The 20,412-nt window shown below is 36.2% G+C and overlaps 1 protein-coding gene across 1 annotated transcript in view; it reads left to right on the top strand.

Annotated features, from left to right (window-relative positions):
- NETO1 (neuropilin and tolloid like 1) overlaps positions 1 to 20,412 on the top strand; it is a 91,212-nt gene that overhangs the window by 41,426 nt on the left and 29,374 nt on the right. The window contains exons 5-6 of the mRNA XM_068563175.1: positions 13,549 to 13,590; positions 13,709 to 13,836. Of these exons, the coding sequence (XP_068419276.1) occupies positions 13,549 to 13,590; positions 13,709 to 13,836 (170 nt within the window). The remainder of the gene's footprint in view (positions 1 to 13,548; positions 13,591 to 13,708; positions 13,837 to 20,412) is intronic.

The following is a 20,412-nucleotide window of genomic DNA, read 5'->3' as shown; positions in this document are numbered from 1 at the left end:
AAATGTTGGGCTCTTTTTGATAACTAGTCCCTGCAGGTATTTTCAATCTTGTTAATAATTTCTTTACAATATATTTTCATGCTTTTATCTACACACTTCCTGAATATCTTGTTATTGAACATTGGTAAATTCTCCAGCTATATTCCTGCCTCTTATTTTCCAGGGACATGCTCTAGTTCTTATATCCTGATAATTGTTAAACAAGAATATATTTATTATCTGTATGCTGTTCCTTTTGCCACTGACTTTGGCAAGACATCCCTTCATCTTCATCATTTTTCTCAAACTTTTCTCGAACCTTTTTTTGGTATATCTTCATAAAGAAATCGTCCCGTGCTCATTTGTTTTTCTTTTTTGTACTTTCCTTGAATTTTTTCCTAGTCCCTTTCATTTGTCCCTGTGCTGTGGTAACCAAGTGGCCAGCAGTGACTTAGCTCTGCATGGGTCCCCCAGAGGAGGAAGTCTTGATACGTCTCGATTGGTGGCATTCCTGGTGATTCCTGGTATTGTAGGATGGGAATTCTAGGGCTCTGTGGGAGATGTGGGGCTTCTCAGAGTGATAAACCTACATTTAATTCATACCCCATGGTGTAGGACCCCCTGGTGATGGCCACGTGTTAAGTGGATCCTTAGCCCACTCTCATTTTATTCTCCTCACCTGATGGTCCACCTCTAAATTCAAGTTCTCCTGGGCCATAAAGTTTATAACAATAATGGGAATTAATTATAGCAGGAGTGATTTTCTTCAGATTAACTCATTGTGGGCAGTTTGTACTGAAGAGTACTATACACTGCTAATTTCAGGTCTTACATTAGGTCTTTGATCCATTTTGAGTTGATTTTTGTATATGTTGTTAGGTTAAGGGTCAGACTGTACTATTTTGCATGTGGATATACAGTTTTCCCAGCACTGTTTGTTGAAAAGATGGTCCTTTCGCCTTCGAATGTCTTGGCACTCTTGTCAAAAATCATTTGACCACATATGGGAGCACTTTCTTCTGCATTTTACATCAGTTCAGCTCAAAAATTATATGCAAAGCACTGGATAAAGGAGAGACTAAGGCAGAGACTGGTTGAGATTCTGATGCCCTAAGCCTTAGGGCTAAGGTGATAAGGGTTGGGACCGAGACCATAGCAGACTAGAAAAGGAGGTTGGTAGTGAGAGATTTTACAAAAATAATTGAAAGCTCTTGGTATCTTGCTGATGAAAGAACAGTGTGAAAGAGTCAAGTTAATTTTGTTTTTGAAGTTTTCATCTCAGGGAATCATGAGGAGGCTAATGATTGACAAAATGAAAAGAGTCTAAGGGAATAAAGCTAATGGGATCTCATCAATCGTACTCTCTGACTAAACAGGAGAGACCTAATTCTCTCCTTCCAACCTAAAATTTATGATATTGATTTATATTGCTATAGACCATTACTTTGGGAAAACCATGGATTATTTTCACACCTAACGAAATAACTTTAGGTGCTCTTATATTTGAAAGAAAAATGAGCAAAGGGAATGCAGATTTAACAACTGTCTCAATAGAGAGCTGGATCTTAAACTGTAGTCTAAGGGCAAACAAACTATTTCAGTTCTTATAATGCAGCACTATTTTCACAATTACACAAAAGTTTTTAAAATACCAGTGGAAAGAAATATCAGTATAGCATTATTAAAAATTCTAAGACATATTTCAATGAACACTTCAAATTGTGCTTGATATAGGCTGAAAATGAACTTGATTCTTACAATCTTTAGGAAGTGATAGATTTGGGGGCCGAATGGTCCCTGAGAGTCCAGCTCTGCCTGGGGCTCTAGCATCTATAATTCTCCCCAAGATGGAGGTTACACTTTTGAGAAATAACTCTTTCTCAGAGATGGAGGGGTTTAGGGAGCTCAAGTCTAACTTTCTTAACGAGTGGTTCAAAACTAGGTACCCAGCTCTGATCACCTGTATTCTCAAGTGAAATACTCATTAAAAACACTGGTTTCAGACACTCATTCAAACCTGCAGAATCACTGTGATATTGGGGACATGTGTACCAGGGGGATGAAAAGAGATGTGAGAAATGGAGATGGAAAGATTATGAATTTTTTGTAACTGTTTAATTCCCCTAGACTTAATATGGACCACGTTACTTGCTGGTGGAGAATGCAAAAAAATGATGATCTTTTCAGTTTTCAGATAGTTGCATATACCTAGGAGTAGACCTCTGAAATTGCCAATTGTGATATTAGACACACTGCTTTCTTGCATGGCTTCATACATATTTACATCAGCTCCATTTTACTGGTATCTAAAATTTGGATATAATTTTTGAGCCAAATTGACATACAAGGGCTTTTGTACCTAGTCTATATTGTTATATATTAAGGGAAAAATGGATATCTGGAAATTTACCAGGTATCCAGCATTATTTGGATGTTTATAAAAATTCAGTAAGAATTATGTTATGACTTTTCTGCAGAAATTCTCCAGCTGATCTCAGGCATTGAGTTAGTGAGATGAACTTCCCACAGTTAAATACTTTCTAATAGAAATAATTGCAGTGTGAAGAATATACAGTGAAGCTACAGCAATGGTATTTAATTTGTAAATAATGGTTTTAGAACCACAATCATATTTTAGGTATATAAAAATAATATTTCAGGTATTTTTCATCCATTTTTCACCCAGGAGCTAAAGTTCTGAACTGTACATGGATGAGATAACTTACACTTACACATCACTTTATACTTTAGGAAATCTGTATCCTATCCATTATCTAGTTGATATTTGTGAGTCCTCTGCTTTGTACCAAGCCCAGTTGATATTTTTATCCTAATCTCTTAGAAAGAAGCCTTATTGTTGTTACATAATACAAGTTCAACATCATCAAACTTTCTGGTGAATTCTTCTTGATGAAATTAATATTTACCCTACCTTTTGAGTTTATATTTTGGTTTTTCTTTTAAGTCCATTTTGTTTAATAGAATATCATTATAGTTTTTCATTTTTTTTATTATTTGACTGGCGTATCATTTTGTGCCCTTCTAATCTCAATCTTTCCACATCACCACGCATTGCCCATGGCTTTTATATAAAAGTGTGTGGCCGGGTTTTGGGATTTGAAAGGTAGAAGGATAGCTAGAACTCAAAGATACTGACCTTGGTGAAAGGAGATGAGAGTTGTGACTTAAAAATAAGAACACACTTACATTTAAAGACAGAACAAGGTAACTTCAGCGCCTTGTCCAGACTGGCAGAAATTCAGCCTGTTCAAGTCATCCCATGGGCTTCTCCGGGATTTATCGGGAGGAGTCCCCTGCGTGCTCCCACACCAATCGATTGCCACTGCCAGCTCTTGGCTTTTTGCATTTGCTCTTGTATTCTAGTCCCGTTATGGCTCTACTTGCCCATGGGCACTGCTAGTGCCTGGCATGAAAACTCTAGTGTCCTTGCCAGGGGCACCAACAGAGGACACTCCCAAAGTTTCCAGTTAGAGGCTGTTCCAGTTCTATTTAGAAGGGGCTAAAGCTCATCAAATTGACTGGAAGCACAAAAAAATCTTGCCTTGAAGCTAAATTTGCTTGGCTTGTACCACTTTATGTGTCCGTAGTATATTTAATTAGCTGTAACTTATAAGGCTTTTTCAGGATATTTGCATTTATATTTTTAAATAAAACTGAGAAAATGTAATATTTTAACAAAATATTTTAATTTTTTCATTTTCAGTGATGTAATTATTTAGCATACAGTGACTTAAGTGGGATGAAAGATACTGATGTAGGATAATGCCATTCCTCACCACGCACACACACAACTTGTGGTGCCACCCCTGCTTTCAATTCTTGGCATATCAGAGCCAGGAGAATTCTGTTCCTCTGCAGCCACGTGCTACACGTGCTGGCTCAGGTTCCAAAACAGTTAGTTATTCCCAGACTCTCAAATTGCTCTCATGAAGTAATTTCCTGTTCTGACTCTTCTAGGCATAAAACCTCAGATCCAGTTTCATACTACCTGCCGAACTATTTACCCTAAACCCTTCTATGGTCAATGTTCCACCCTTCCTCCTGATTACCAGACAATACTTGCTGTGCATGTCAAAAAACGTGAATAGGTATTGAGAAGGGAGTAAATGGGAAGTAATGGATAGAGAGAGGGAGGCCATTGGAGGTGTTTTAGTCACTAACAGTGCTGGCACCACAGTTGTGCCAGCAAGAAATGTCCACTCAATCAGTTCTGGTGAAGAAGATGGTTCAGAAGATGGACTCATTTATTTGTGGTTTCACGTGATTTAGGAAGTCCTTATGAAGCTGAATCTGGCCTCTGTCCCGTGACACCGAATTAAATCTTGGAGACAGAGTTTTGGATGAAATAGAAAAGAATAGCTTTATTGCTTTGCCAGGCAAAGGGGGCCACAGCAGGCTCATGCCCTCCAAACTGCGTGTCCCGACCTGGAGGGGGTAGTGAGAAGCTTTAGAGGAATGGTTCAAAGAGGGCGTGGTCAGCTCGTGGACATTGTTCTGATTGGTTGGTGGTGAGGTAATGGGGAGTCGGCATCATCAGCCTTGTGCTTCCAACTGTCTGGGGTCTACGGGCTTGTGGGCAGCACACCGCTAACTCCTCCCACCTGGCAGGGGTTTCTGTATCTGCAAAACAGCTCAGAGATATTGTTCTGTGTATCCCTTTTTAGGGGGAACCAGGACCCTGCCCCAAGGCTGCACTGTTTTTTCTTTGACTGTTCCTCCCTGGTCTCTGCATCCCCTCCCTTCCTTAATTAGCAACTGTTTGGACCTGCTCCTTGGAACTCAGGGAAGGTCAGGGAGGCTGAATGAAGCCCATTTCCTGTAATCAAGGAATGGGGGACACAGAAAGGCTTTTGTGCCCAGGAGACCCAGCTCAGTATCACTTACTGGATGAATGAATAAGGGCATTCTGAGAGAATTTGGTGGCAGGGGAGCGGTTTGCTAATAATCAATCAAGAACTTCCCTGGTTTCCTTTGAACCGAAAATTTAATATGTTCTATGATAGCTAATTCAAATATACAAACATCAAACACCAGTGTTAGATGATCTAGTTTTTTAAAAATTGTCTTTATTATTCTTTTGGTCTTCTGATGATTTCTTCTTCCCTCCTTCCCTCAAGGTTTTTCTCTATTCTGTATAGTAAATACATATTTTCTGCATAGAATAATACTACTGCCTTGTGACTATCAAGAACAAACTTTGTAAAAGCCTATTTAATATGAACACAAGCAAAACCCAGCACTGGCATCTGTGCATTCATTTTATAAGAAAGAATACATTTTCTCAATATATTTAGAATTATGAATACAAGTATCTTGAGAAACATAATATATTACAGCTAAGTCAGTAAAATAAGGAAGCAATACATCTCTACAGGTCATGCGAATGTCAATAATATTTTATGGGGCTTGCAAGCTTCCCTCCTAAAATTCTCATAAGTTTTGATTTCTAAAACCCATATATGAATAAATTTTATGTTAAACTAGAAAAAAGAAGTCATGGTATGTAAACTCTATGCCAACATTAAGACCCTTAGGGAGGCAAATTCAGTATGAAGCTGTAATTGTCATAGATAACAGTAATGCTTTAAAAGAGGCTTAAAATAATTGTGCTAAGAATTTTGTACTAGAAAGATGTTTCTTCTAGAGAAGAGTGAAATAAATTGGATTAGTAAAATACTATGATGATGCAAGCTATCTTAGTACTGCGCTGTCAAGTTTTTGCTTTTGTTTTTTTGCAATCGATTTTTCAAACAGCACCTTAAATTCAGTTAACTGATTTCCAAAACCACAAACAGTGCTTTTAAATCTTGACTAGGAAGCAAGGTGTCGACAGTGATGGGCTGAAGGCAGGTAAAATAGGACAGGAAAGTACCCATTGAAGTGGGCAGTTAGTTTTGATGCAAAAGCTGATTTAATAAAGATACATGTACAGACATTACAGGCTTTCAAAAGTAAGCAGAGATGAGAAGTGGAGACATGAGGAGCTCATGACAAAATTCAGGATGTGTGAGATGGTGGAAATTTGATGAAAATATTGATTATCTTTCTCTAAGACTAGCCCGTCAGGTGGTTGAGCTGTGCATTGCAAACATATTAAAGTATTTCTATAATCAGAGGGTTTTGCAGGTATAGTTACATGGCCACGTCAGGCAATTACATTTTCCAATAATTGTTCTAGCAACGCTACTGTGCTCTGTGATATAATGGCACACTTGTGCTATAAAAGCCTAAACCAGCATCTTGATTTTAGCTAAGAAAAATATGTTTCAGAACCACTTAGTGATTTGCTCAAAGTTTTAGGTTTAGGTTTTGGATCAGAACAAGTTTATTTTTCTAAAGTTATTGAACCCCTGTTTTGTTCATTTGTAAAATGAAGATGCCTCTGATTTTGATCTAGTCATAATCTAATCAGATAAACAATAATTTACTGAAGGTCCAACTACCATGTGGCTAGCATTGTGGAAATTTCCTTGGAATATAAAATAAATGAATTGCACAGTCCTGATATGATAAATTGTAAGTTAGATTTTTGTTGGGAGAAGGCATTTACCCATAATTCAAAGATAGGGTTCGTTCAGGCAGAAGTTCTGAAATATTTTGGTCTCAAAAGCCCTATCTTCTCTTTAAAAAATACTGAAGACCTCAAAATGCTTCAGCTTATTTAGCTATATCATTCAATATTTATCATATTAGACATTTAAACTGATAAAATTTTAAATAGCTATTTATTAATTCATAGAAAAATTACCCTGAAAACCAATTATGTGTTAACATAAAGGATATTTAAAAGAACTGATGAAAGTGAACATATCTATTAATAAATATTAAAATAATAATTAGGGGAATTACATTGTTTCACATTTTTGTAAATCTAATGTCTAGTTTATTAGGGGACAGCTAGATTCTCACGTGTGCCTCTGCATTACATCTTTGCAGTGTGTTCTTATGGTTGAAGTATATGAAGAAAATTCAGCCTCACAGAGAAATGTAGATGGAAAAGGGAAGAGTGTTTTCATAGCCTTTTCAGATGGATACTAGCGCAAACCTCAAAAAGTGATAGTTTCTTTTTTTTTTTTTTAATTTTTTTTTTATAGCTACTTAATTTATTTATTTATTATTTATTTTTGGCTGTGTTGGGTCTTCGGTTCGTGCGAGGGCTTTCTCTAGTTGCGGCAAGCGGGGGCCACTCTTCATCGCGGTGCGCGGGCCTTTCACTATCGCGGCCCCTCCCGTTGCGGGTCACAGGCTCCAGACGCGCAGGCTCGGTAGTTGTGGCTCACGGGCCCAGCTGCTCCGCGGCATGTGGGATCTTCCCAGACCAGGGCTCGAACCCGTGTCCCCTGCATTAACAGGCAGATTCTCAACCACTGCGCCACCAGGGAAGCCCCAAAGTGATGGTTTCTTAAAGGTTAGTTGCAATGGGGAATGTGAAACTGTATCAATGGGGTTTTTGTATTCTGTTAACATTAACATCTATTAATGTATTTTGCTCTTCAAATGCCTCTTTTACCCATGCATAATTATTTAACACCAAACATCACTAGATGACAGTTATTGGATCATGGTTGTGCTACTCTTCCAAATACGAACATATTTCATTATTCAATGTCAAAAAGCACACTTGTTCACATAAACAACAATCACACGGAAAATTATTTAAGTATAAGGAACTGTCAGATACACAGTGATGGATACATTTTTGTTTGCTCGGAGGTGGAATGTTATCTTTGGCAGCAAATATTTTCAATTTGTTTTCCTTAAAGTCAACAGATTCACTATGTTCTTCCTGCAGAAAAGTCAGCAGATTCACTGTGTTCCTCCTGCAGAAAAGACAGCAGATTCACTGTGTTCTTCCTGCAGAAAAGATATGTATTCAAAATGGTACATTTTTTAAAAATTAGCAATTTTGAGTGCCTCATCAAGGAGACTTTAAAGTAAAATTGTTTTTTTACCCCCGAGAATGCATGGAGATGAATTATACAATGAATACTAATAGCTAAGGTTTGGTGCCATTGTCTCGATTCGGGATAAAGCATCAGCAGTTTTATTCACCACTGCCTTTGCACTATCAATGCAATTGTCAACACAGATGTTTCAGTATGTCATAAGATTTAAAAGTCATCCAACATTTGGATATTTCAGTACTTCTTGCATTTGTTGCCAAGCATTCGCATGAAAGAAGATCTATGATGATTGGTCCATGCTGACACCGAACGAATTCAAGGAAAATAAGCAAGCTTAGCCATGTCTGTACATCTGTCTATCTGTTAGACAAAAGTAAGGTTCTGTAGAAAGATATTAACTCTGTTTTCTTGTTTAAAGCTAAAACTTTCTATCAGCAAGTTACTATATGGTTGGAAAACAACGGTGTCCTGGGTTTGTCTTTTTTTTTTTTTAACTACTTTTCAACCAGTAGACATTCAGCAATGGCAGCTGACTAAAGGCGTTGCTTTATTAGTTTCTCAGGTCTTATGTGTGCTTCTCCAGCCAATACAATACAATAACCTACTTTGTAACATGTTTCAGTGACTGTCATTTTTAATTTGAAAAGTGTAACAAATGACTTTTAGCTTTTGTTTTTGTTTTGTTTTGCAATATTAGTTTTTGTTTATTCAAAATTTTCCCAAATAAAAAGTTATATGTAATAACTATATACTTATATAACATTATCTCATATACTTTTATAACTATTATATTAACATGTGTTATTTCACCATAAAAGAAAAAATTATTATTATTTTTTAATATTTAAAGACTCATTGTAGACCTTTATTAGGAAAATCTGAAGACTTGCTTTCTCAACCCAACTGCACAGTTTAACATCTAACAATGCTGAAAAAGAAATTGGAATAACAGAGTCCTCTGACTCATGAAAGTGAAGGATCTACTCCAAAGAAAATGAACTAAACTCTAAATAAGAAACAGAAGTATAATGAAATCTGTTCTTTCCCAGGCTTCAGAGATGTTAAAATTTAACTGACTGTTATGCAATAGGACATTTTTGAATGGTATTATTGCATTTGTTCAGTTGTGGCATAATTTTGAGGTCGATCATTAAAGAAAAAGAACTGAATTTTTCAACCATAAATGTGATGAACTCTTTAAAATCCGAAAATTAGCTGTTATAGCTTTCAAACTAGATATGCAAAAGCCACCAAAGCATCTTACAAGGTAAATTGTCACAGTGGCTGGAGAGGCACACACAATACTGAGAGAGTTTTAGCTTTTAAAGAGCATATTACGTCTACATTTAAAATATTCAATACTTCCCAAACAATTATTTGTCTCAAAATAATGTTGCAATCAAACTGTCACAATAAAACTACCAGAAAATATTTTTCTTCCCAAATCACAATAGGGCAAATTATTGACATCAATAAAGCTGAAGGAAAGATAGCTTTTGTCTTCTTTTCATTTCTTATGTGAAGCTTTTTCATTTTATTCAGAGTAGATTTCTCCTTTCCATAAATAAGAGACCGCTTTGAAATATCAGTTTCATTGTTTTCTCAAACTTTGGATATAGACAGTGTAATGGTGATGGAGAAAGTGAGGTTTAGTCTCCTCCATCTCTGACAAATGTCCATCCTTCACAGTAAGAAACCTATATTATAAATATATTTTATTTCAGGGGAAATACTGTTAAATTTCATAATACTTACACTTTTATCTATGTGTGTGTATTTATAAAATAGGACAGAGGAATGTACTAATTCTAGCTGTGCTTCCATGTAGGCTCAAGACAAAATTCAAGATTTCAAAATTAGAATGTATCGGACAAAAATGGGGTTACAGGGATTATAGCAGGGAAAATTAAATATAACATGTCATTTTAGTAGGATTATGAAACACTTTAGCCTTTGGGTCTCATGAAAGGGTCTCATGGACCCTAGGGGCCCTTGACCATAACTTCAGCCTTGAACAACGCTGGGTTAGGGGAATAATAGCTGTAATAGCAACAACAAACAATCTAAAACCTCAGTAATTTCACATTATTGAAGTTTACTTCTTGCTCATTTAGCCTAATCAGGAAAATTAATTCTCCACACATTCATTTAGGAATTGGAGCTGATGGGGTTCTACGTCGTCAATGTCTGCCCTCTGAGGTTGACCAAGGGAGAGCAAAAGTGGGAGTGGATAATTTTTTCAAGAAGTTTTTATGAGCCCAGCCTTCAAGTAAACTTCAACGCTTTGTCCACGTTTCATTAGACATGGTATCCCCAGTGGCAAGGGAGGCTGGAAACATAGTCAGCTGTGTGCCAGGAAGAAAAAGATGCAGGTTTAGTAAATAGGAGGTCAGTCTTGAATATAGCACCTAATTTTGATAGATTTCCTGTGAGAGCCTCTGCATTGGAAAAGTGTAGGTATAAAGCATTGTACATATGTCAACAATATAAGAAAATCAAGTCGGTGTAATGTAAATTCAATAACATTCAATAACATTTATTGTGCACACACTCTGTCCAAGCAGTGTCCTTGGTCCTGGATAAAGGGAAGAAGAATAGACATAAAGGCCCCTGTAGAGCGTACTTCCTTATAGTCTAGTGGGAGTTAGTGGTCAATAAAAAGCTAACAACTGGCAAAATAATAGTGAATTGTGATAAAAGAAACCATGAAGGGAGAAAAGAAAGTGGGAGTCAATGCTGCCTTGGAGAGGGTCATCCAGGAAGACCTTTCCTCAGAGATATTTGAGCCAAGAACTGAAGAATGAGAAAGATTCACAGGTGCGGAGCCCTGGGGAGGGATGCTGAAGACAGAGTAAAGAGCAAGATCAAATTGCTGAGGAGGAGAACAGCCTAGAATGTTGTAGAAATAGAAAGGGTCCTCGTGTTTTGAGAGGAAAGAGCAGAGATTAGCAGTCTAGGGTGTGTTGGCCCAGGTGGTCTGGGCCAAGAACACACAGGACTTTATAGTCTATTACAAAGAGTTGTGGCTTTAACTTAAGGGCAATGGAAAGCCAGGTGCATTTCATGATTTGATTTGTATTTCTAAAAGTTTATTCAGGTTGCTTAGTGGGATTTGGGGAGCTGTAGAGTAGTAGATGACTATTAAGTCCAAGGTCATTGTGCTTCTGCATAATAATTTATGTCATTGCCCTGGACACCCTGAAGCAATAAGTCAACCTTGATATTCTTAAATTCAGTGTAGACTGTTTTTAAAAATTATTGTGTCGTTTATTTTCTGTCATTTATTTTGCAGCTCGTAGGGGCCATGTGTTATTGTGATTGTGATATTACTGGTGCCTAATTCAAATGGAATTGCAGAAATGATTTTTTCCTAAAGATTTTTTGTAAACAATCAGTGCTCTCACCATTAATACAATGACAAAAGTACATTTTCAATTCTCAGAACTGGAATTTCTCTCAACGTTTTCTAGCATGAGTTATAAAAATGACAGATCTTCACCTTCAAACTAGAGAACAGTATACTAACTACATTCTCACAGGCAACAAATTATGTTGCTAACTACATAATCATAGCAACAGCCATGCAAGGCTGAAGCATTCTCATCAAAAAGGAGATAGTGAGTAGCAATAATGACCATTACGAAAAATAGTAAAAAGGATATAATAAATAATAAAGAATCCAGATAACTGGGGTAGGCAAGCTTGATAGGTGGGGTCTCTTCAATACCAATAAAACTGCTTAATTGTGACAGCCAATCTGAGTAATTCTATACAAAACTGTTCTTTTCTTGTACATAGTAGGTATTACATATACATTTCTTGAAAGAATAACCAAATATCCATTGATTTAGATGAAGAAAAAAATCTCTGACAGGAGGAGGCCTGATCCAAATAAACTACGTTGTCCTAATTTCTATTTCTTTCATGGATATTGCATACAGGTATTTCTTTCTGTCTTTCTTTTCCAAAAAAGCAAAAGAACTGTTTTCAAAACAGTTATACAAAGGAATTTGTATCTTGATTCAAAATTTATTACCACTGGTATTCTAATAGTGTCCTGCAATAAAGTGAGTCTAAATAGGTGATATAACTAAATTGTAGGGGGGCCAATCCAGGACTTTCAGATTCGACAGATCAGTGCACACTACTGTTTAAAAACAAACACAAAAAAAATTAAATATTTTCTTTACTTAGTAGAAAAAAAAAAAAACCTGTAGTGACGATAAGTACCCTAGTAAAATCAGCCTGCGGTTATGGATTTGGTGCATTCACACACAGATGCACTAGGAAGCACACTTAGGTACACACGGACACACATGCACACATGGTCTTAATATCCAGAACTAATTCTATCCAGAAAGAGTGTTACCCTTTCATATTCCAGCCCTAGACCATTACTGAGTGGTGTCTTATGAAACATTTCTAACTTTGTAAGATTTTTGATTTATCACTAATACCATAGTAGCAAAAAGAAATTAAAATTCACAATCATCTTTTAAATTGAATACCACGTGCCTCCAAGATGAATCATAGCCTCTGATGCCCTCACCCATAAATATGAGAAAATCAATTCAAAGTCACTGAGACTATAGGGGTGTGTATTGTTTCAAAAAAGCAAGAAGCCCAGAGAAGTGCAACTCCAGACGAGGTGAGTACAGGGCCCCAGTGATATTCTTAAGGACTCACGGTTCTCCATGGTTCTATTCTGCTCATCATAAGAGTCAGCATTTTCTTACCTTAGCATCTGTCAGCATCACAATTTGCCCACCACACATGATCCCAAAGGCGCCAACACAAACATGACCACAACTTGAGCTGGGACAACTGTATGCCTTATGTCTATTTATTATCAAGGAAAACGTTCTCAGAAGCCCTCCAGTAGGCTCACCTTTATGTTACCCTGGCTGTATACCGACCTCAAAATCAATTCCAGGAAATGGAAATGAGACTACCGTTTTTGGCTTATAACAATTGAGATGTTTCAGAGGCTCATGATAAATCAAGCTTCCCTGAAGCGCACAAATGAGCAGAGAAGGACAGATTCCTGGACTGGAGTAGATTGAGAAGACTGGGGAGAGACTGGATATTGAGTAGACGTAACAGAAGACTGAGTGGTAGTTTGAAAACCAGCATGGGATGAAAAGTTACGGTAGAAGATTTGATGAAAACAGGATAGTGGAGTCAGCCAGGGGAGAAGGACCCTAGGATTTACATCTTAACTTTGTGCTTCCAGTATTTCAGTTGAAATTGAATCTTTTAAATCAGACAAAATAATTGTATCTAGAAGAGGTGGAAGTTTACCCAAACCTTGAATTATCTATGGATACATTTTACAAAAACATCTGTTGTCTGATTATAAAGAAAATGAGTAAGATTTTTACTTGGTTATTAGATGAAGGAATGACATGGGGAGGTTTTTTAAAATGGCTTCTTTTAATTGATAAAAATCCTGTAGTAATAATATTACATTATGTAAATTAACATTTCAGTCTTAACATTATCATGCACTTTTTATTTAATCATTTAATTTCCCCTAGTATGTTTTATAAGGCAGATTCCTGAATAATTTAATGGTATCTTACGCAACCTCATTTTAAGTCATAAATGCAGAATAAGACTAATTGTCTTTTTCTCAATTTTTAAGATCCTGACTTTAAGGACCTTGGAGTTTTGAAACCATTACCAGGTTGGTAAAATAGATATTTAATACTGTTCAGAGGCCTTTGTTTTCTGCTATGATATATACTTTCGGTTTATTACTCAAGCTCCATTTTTGTATGTTTGTTTGGCATTTTGTTATTTAGCGTGTGAGTTTGAGATGGGCGGCCCTGAAGGCATTGTGGAGTCTATACAAATTATGAAGGAAGGCAAAGCTTCTGCTAGCGAGGCCGTTGATTGCAAGTGGTACATCCGAGCACCTCCACGATCCAAGGTCAGTCTTAAGGTGAAATGCAGGTTTGACAGTTGGCTTGCAAAGTGTCTCCAGCGTGCACTGCTTTGAACCAACTGGACATGCTTCGTTCATTTCAGAGTGCAATCATAAGCTATCATTTTCTTTTCGTTTTGAATTGCAAATCGTCTTCCTCTGTTTAATGTAACTTTCAAGGTCATAAATAATATGGAGAGGATGTTGAAGAGCTCATTGGATAACCTGGATAAGAGACTCTGGGGTAAATCTACCTCTCTGAAAAATGCATTGAAATGTCATATATAAGCTATGGTTCTGAGCATAACTTATGTCCTTATTGTCAGTATCTGTAGTTTACTTGCTTTTTAACCTAAAATCATATCTATGGAAGAAATCGTCCAGGGCTCCCAAAGTCATGTGTCTCTGGAATATAAAATAAACCTGCAATAGGGCTGAGGGACAGTGGTGATTAGGACCATGAAGAAGGGACAGCGGGTCCTTAACTGCCTATTAAACTCCTTGATGATCATCATGAGAAAATGTTGGTCCAGCATCACCAAGTCCTCCATTTTTTTCCTAATATGCCCAAAATCTAGATTTTATGTTGATTACCTTAATTTTTTTTTTTTTTTAATTTTTTGGCCATGCTGCGCGACGTGTGAGATCTTAGTTCCCCGACCAGTGGTCAAACGCGTGTCCCCTGCAGTGGAAGCATGGAGTCTTAACCACTGGACTGCCAGGGAAGTCCCTGATTACCTTGATTTTTAGATGTTGATAAATTTTAAAAGTGGGAAACATTAGATGCATTAAAGTAAATATATTGTGGGCCAGATTCAGACTCAGATCACCGTTTTGGAAACACTTGTTTAGAACAACCCTATTCATTCTATTATGGATGTATCTTAAGAAATATTGGGATGAGTAATTTTGTGCCAGTAGCTGTCACAGGTTTAGAGTGTCTATTATTTGCTTATTCTCCCTTTATTGTCATCCTTCATTTATAGAATATAGTTACAACCAAGCTTTACTGATTTATTAGATTTGGAGTTGCCCATTTATTGAGGTTGAAACAGTCTGTTATTTAATTAATTGACTTAATGATGCTATAAACTCCCAAGCACTATGCTGAGGAAATGAAAAATTACGCTGTCCTCGTGTTTCCAGTTTAATCCTTAGACAACTATGTATCAAAATAATCCATAGAATAACAAGATCATTAAGGTATTTATAAGGTGTAGTAGAGTGAGGGAAAAGACCACATATAGCTGGTGAGGAAAATCAAAGGTGGAATCAAATTGCATTGCAGGGCGTCCTCTGAATCTTAATGAGAAATGGTGCCGTCAGGTAGACAAGGTGGGAAAGACTCTCCATGTAAAGTGAATAGCATCTGTAAGGTCATGGGATCATAAGAGAGCATGCTTTTTCAGGAATTAAAGTAACTGCATGTGACCAAATGAAAGCAGAACTGTGGAGGTGAGTGGTTAAGCCAAAGGGCTCTGTCCATTCCCCTAAAGAGCCCAGATTTATCCTGAGTGCATTAGTGATACATGGAAGAGTGTGAAACAGGAAAGTGATGTGATCAGATCTGCATTTTTGAAAAACAGATTTTCCCTGTCTAGAAAAGACAGAGGTGTTAACACCTCAAGCTAGATACAAAAAAATTTGGTGGCTGGATATTTAGGATGAGGGAAAAATAAAACTCATCTCTGAGGGAGGTGGTATTTCAGGAAATATTTTTGTCCTTCTTCACTTGATTTCCCATGAATATGTCTTTGGGGTTTGCATATAATTTGGAAGTGTGGAACACTTTCCCCGAACTTCTGGTAATGGGGATTCAGACCATGGTCCAAGTTCCAGCTTTGCCACTGCAGGTCTCTTTGCATCTGAACAAGTCTTTAAAAAGTTAATTGCATTATGAAGAAAGACACAGTGATTCCTCCTTCAAAAAAAAATCCAAGGCTACTGGTGACATAAAACCCAACCCACTACAAAGATGATGTGAGAGCTGATTGCAGTTTATTATGCTCCCTTACACAATCTGTGGGTTCACATGTGCTATTTATTTTCCTTAAACTCTATGAGTGAAAGATTTTTTAGATTTTTTTTCAACAGGGAATATTTGTGTCCCACCTCATGGTCATAACTAGCACCTTTGTCACCTCAGTGTCAAAGAGACAGTTTCTATGGAATTGCAAACACACAACCATTTCCTTCCAGCTGGTAAATAGACTGTCTTCTGTACAATTGCGGAACAACAATACCCAATGTACCTGCCTGTTACAGAATTTGGCATTCTGTGACCCAGAGGGTAAGCCGCCTGCAGAGCTGGACAAAGATGGCTCTATTGTGACAGGCTTTCTCTGTTAAATGAAAGGTTAAGGGATAGGAAGTGGCTTTGAATAACTGTCGAGAAAAGCAAGAACTGGAGATGACAGCCTATGTGGGCTTTCTATTTATATGGAGTTCCTAGCAGCCTCGGAGAACAGACTATCAAAGCACAAGTTAAACCTGAAATGGCTCATGCGAATATTTGAATGATAACAAGTGACGGAAACATATTACACAATGAAAGTGCTAAATAGCTTACTGGGGTTCTATTAAAATTTACATCAAGTGTATATTGCTTCTCAGCCTTTTCACAAACAGAAAATACAATATCTGATATTTCCTTTGTTTGAGAATTGTAATACAGATGATCGCCTTTAATTAGAATGTGATTAACCCAGATTTCTTAGAAACTGGAATACCAGAGCCAGAAAGAAAGTTGGAAATCCGTTACTGATGTGCTCCTTTAACAGATAAATACGTTGTGTCAGGATAGTGAAGTTGGTTAAGGATGGGATGTTGAAATATGCCTCTGTAAGCAATGCTTTGGTTTTCATACAGATTCTAGAGCAAGGGTAGTAGGAGAGTATTATGGTGTCTAGTTCTGGATCTGGTCCAGAAAAGAACCACTAGAGAAGAATGCTGGATGAGCCAATCGTGCTAACAATGTTAATTTCATGAAGGCTGAGACTTATTTCTCTCTAGATACCCAGTACCAAGAAAAATCTGTCATTCAGTTAAAACTCGTGGAAAAAATAAACTAATGTATATATATCTAGAAAAATGGACATGGTGACAATCTTCAAACATTTGAAGAACTGTTAGGAGACAGAAATAAGAGGACAAGGCTTAATCTGCATGTTTTCAAGTACTGCAATTTATTTGTATGCTTGAATCTAGAGAAATAGTCAATATAAAGAAGGTTTTGTTTTTTATTTTATTAATGGAGATGCCCAAAGATCAAATGAGAGTCCACGGGAGGAATCCAAGTAAAGTTTGGCAGGGATTTTGTATAATAATTAAAAAGTCAAGTAATTTTTTGGCATAGATAATATTAAACTACTTTTAAGACCAAAACATGATGAATCTATGGTAAGTAACTGCTTAAATATTTGATTAGTTAGTAAAAGGGCTGAAGCCAGTTCTCCATGTCCTGACTCGAAGTCCAGTGTGATGTCAAAAAACCACACTCTTTGGGGAAATTGTCAAATTTGTTAAGACAAGAAAATAAATAAGTCAAAAGACTTTTAGAAGTGTATACATGAAGATAATTAATTTAATGATTAAGGTCTTGGGAGAATAAAACTAGCTTTTATTAATTATCCATCATTTAAAACTTCAAATTAATTTTTAAATGTTACTTAATTCAAAATACTTTGATTAAAATTAGGATAAAAAACAGAAAAACTTGACAAATACAATAAATCAATCTTTTATAGTGAAGTTGAGTTTTCAGCCTCATGTGACCTTAGCAAAAAAAACAAAGTCCAGTTCACCAATACTTCTAACCTATCGATAATATATGGGCATTGTTTAAAGCTGCTCAATTTGTGGTAATTTGTTATGGGATCAAGGAGAAAATTAATGCAACAGGTGGAGGGTGGCAACAATAATTGATGACAATGATAAGTTTAGGGCTTCTAAAGATTGAGTCTGCCCTTATTATCTCCAAAATGAAGATAAAAATTGGGTAAACAGATTGAAAATCTTAACTGATTAGATAACTACCAATGTTATGGTTCAAGTTTGTTTTTAAATGAAATCTCAGTTTTGTAGCATCAGATTTTGGAGGGTTACTCAGATGGACCTGAAATATTTTGATACTTGTCTGTGCATGCCAGAAGATCATTTTAATATGGTTGTATCTGGGTTTGTTGTGTGGGGTGTGTGCTTTTTCAATAGTATGATGTTCTGGTTTTTTCCTCCAAATAAAGTGCTACCCTCCAAATTCATGGGATATGCTACCTAAAATTACAAGGCCTGGCAAGTCCAGCCACAAATAAAAAGCAACCACAGAAGTCTTGGGCTACACACTTTTTAGAATGTAGCTTTATTTATCAAAGTGTAAAGCAATACGGAAACCGTGGTTAGTGTTTCTCAGACGGTGGTGTATTTAATTTGTATTTATCATGGAGAAAACTTTTCTGGCAAATCTTAAATAATTGCACAAAACAATGTTTGTATTTTGCATATCATTGTGACATGAGAGGAGAGAGCCGGTTGAATGGTTGCTATTACACGTTTGTAAGAAGTATGTTAACTTAGTAAATCGTTAGCTAGATTTACTTGCTTTAAGTATACGAAAGGGATTCTGCTCTCTACATTAGTGTGATTTGGAAGACAGATATTACTAGAAATTGTTTATGTGTTCTGAAGCCTCCCACGTCCTATTCAATAAATCATCTTGTCAGCTCAAACTCTTTGTGATTGATTAGAAAGAAGAATGCATCAAAATGATTCACGGAGAGGAGATTGTAATCTGACTATTTTACTGGAGTTATATATGATTCTGTTTATCACTTTCTCTTTTCTTCAGCAGAGAGACTAACGAGCTTTCTGTGGTTTTCTACCTTAAGTAAAAACATTGTCATATGACATTCTTCCCCTTAGTGATATTATGGCACAAGCTTTAAGCTGATGAGATATCATTTAAATCCTAATGTAGGGAGGGTTTTTATATGATATATACTATAGCTAGTGTGGGAAAACTTGATCACTTTTCTGGCTAATGGCATTTGGCTTTTGCAGTAACAGCTCTGTACCCAGTAAAGCTAATACCCACTGGAATATTTTATTTCTTTTTTTAAACTATTAAAAAAAATTTTTTTAATGATTGAATGCTTCAGAAGTGAATATATAAAATCTAGTGACTGTAATCGTTCACTTCCTCTGTGAATAGTATTCTGTCTAATAAGAATAGTCTTTAGATACAGAAGTTTCTTAGACTTCAGCCATTGCCCTTCATGTAAGAATGCAAACCATTCACCTCCCGTGGAAGTTCACACTCTCTAGAACTGTCAAATTAGAAAACATGGGCCAAATATGCAAATTGTCTTTCTAACCACAGCAGTATTCTTCTATAAGATAATCTTATTTTTAAAGAAAATTTAAGACAGCCATTTACTTCAGAGAGACACGTTTATTTTCTGTGAATGTTATTCATATCTCAATCGTCAATATGTTTCTTAGCCCCTTTAGAAAAATAGAAATGGTTTTGCTTTGCTTGATTATTTGTCGATTTTGTTGGAGTTTGTTTTTATTCAAGACTATAACTTTCTTTCTGGAATATCAGTCTTTGAAAATTTTCAAAAAAATTATATGAGGCTGCAAAGTTTGATACTAAAGAGAAAAGTGTCAGGCATATCTGAGTTCAATACCAATCTATTACTAAAGGGCCTGTGTCACTTTGAGAAAGTTACTTAGCTTTTCTAAACCTCGGTGTGTTTTTTCATTTTAAAATAGTTATAATAATAGTGTGTATTACTGTTGAGAGAGTTGAGTGAAATAATGCGTCAGCTCAGTGTCTTAAGTTATTGCCAGTACACGATGGAAATACTAAGTTAGTATGTTAAGTTGTGTTTCTGAAATAATTGTTCAGACATGTTTGGCCACTGAATCACTCAACCTGAAAATGTCACAGGATCAAATATCTTTCTTTCTTGTATTAGTCAAACGATTACTTTATTTTTCTTTCTGTGGGGATGGTGTTTGCTTTTTATAGCTTTGTAAGAACATTGGAGGGAGGGGTTTTCAGTTACCCTACTCAGTGTTTTCTCCTGTTAGTAACTATGTATGTTTACAATTGTAATTGAGTATTCTTCTGAGGTCTAATAAACTATGTTGGAGTCATTGTATAGTTTCTGAGAATATAGATATATATTTGATTTTTGTTGCATTTAACAACTTTTTTACTTTCTAAGAATACCTAGATTTTATAGGTATTTACATTTTTAATATTTTTATAGTGTTTTCAATTTGTTTACTTTTTTTCAGGATGGGGCTAATGAAGAGCTCTTTAAAACAAAAGTTTGGAATTTTAATACTATTTAAGGCTCTCACGTTGATTTACTTATTTTCCTTGAGCAAGCTATTTTGTCTCCTGTGCTCCAGCTTCCTGGTAAAGGTCATCTAACTACAGACCCAGTTCCTTTTTACAAATCCTTGTGAAAATTTGAAAAACAAACCAGTTAGTAGAAACTTGGAAGGTTTAACATTTTCAGATATGCCTTCCTAGGGTGGACAATTTAGAATTTTCTGGTTAATTTTCAGGAATGT

Source organism: Eschrichtius robustus, chromosome 14 (assembly GCF_028021215.1).
Source record: "Eschrichtius robustus isolate mEscRob2 chromosome 14, mEscRob2.pri, whole genome shotgun sequence".
NCBI lineage: Eukaryota > Metazoa > Chordata > Mammalia > Artiodactyla > Eschrichtiidae > Eschrichtius > Eschrichtius robustus.
The sequence above is the reverse complement of the archived record's forward strand: the minus strand, read 5'-3'. Positions and strand labels throughout refer to the sequence as shown.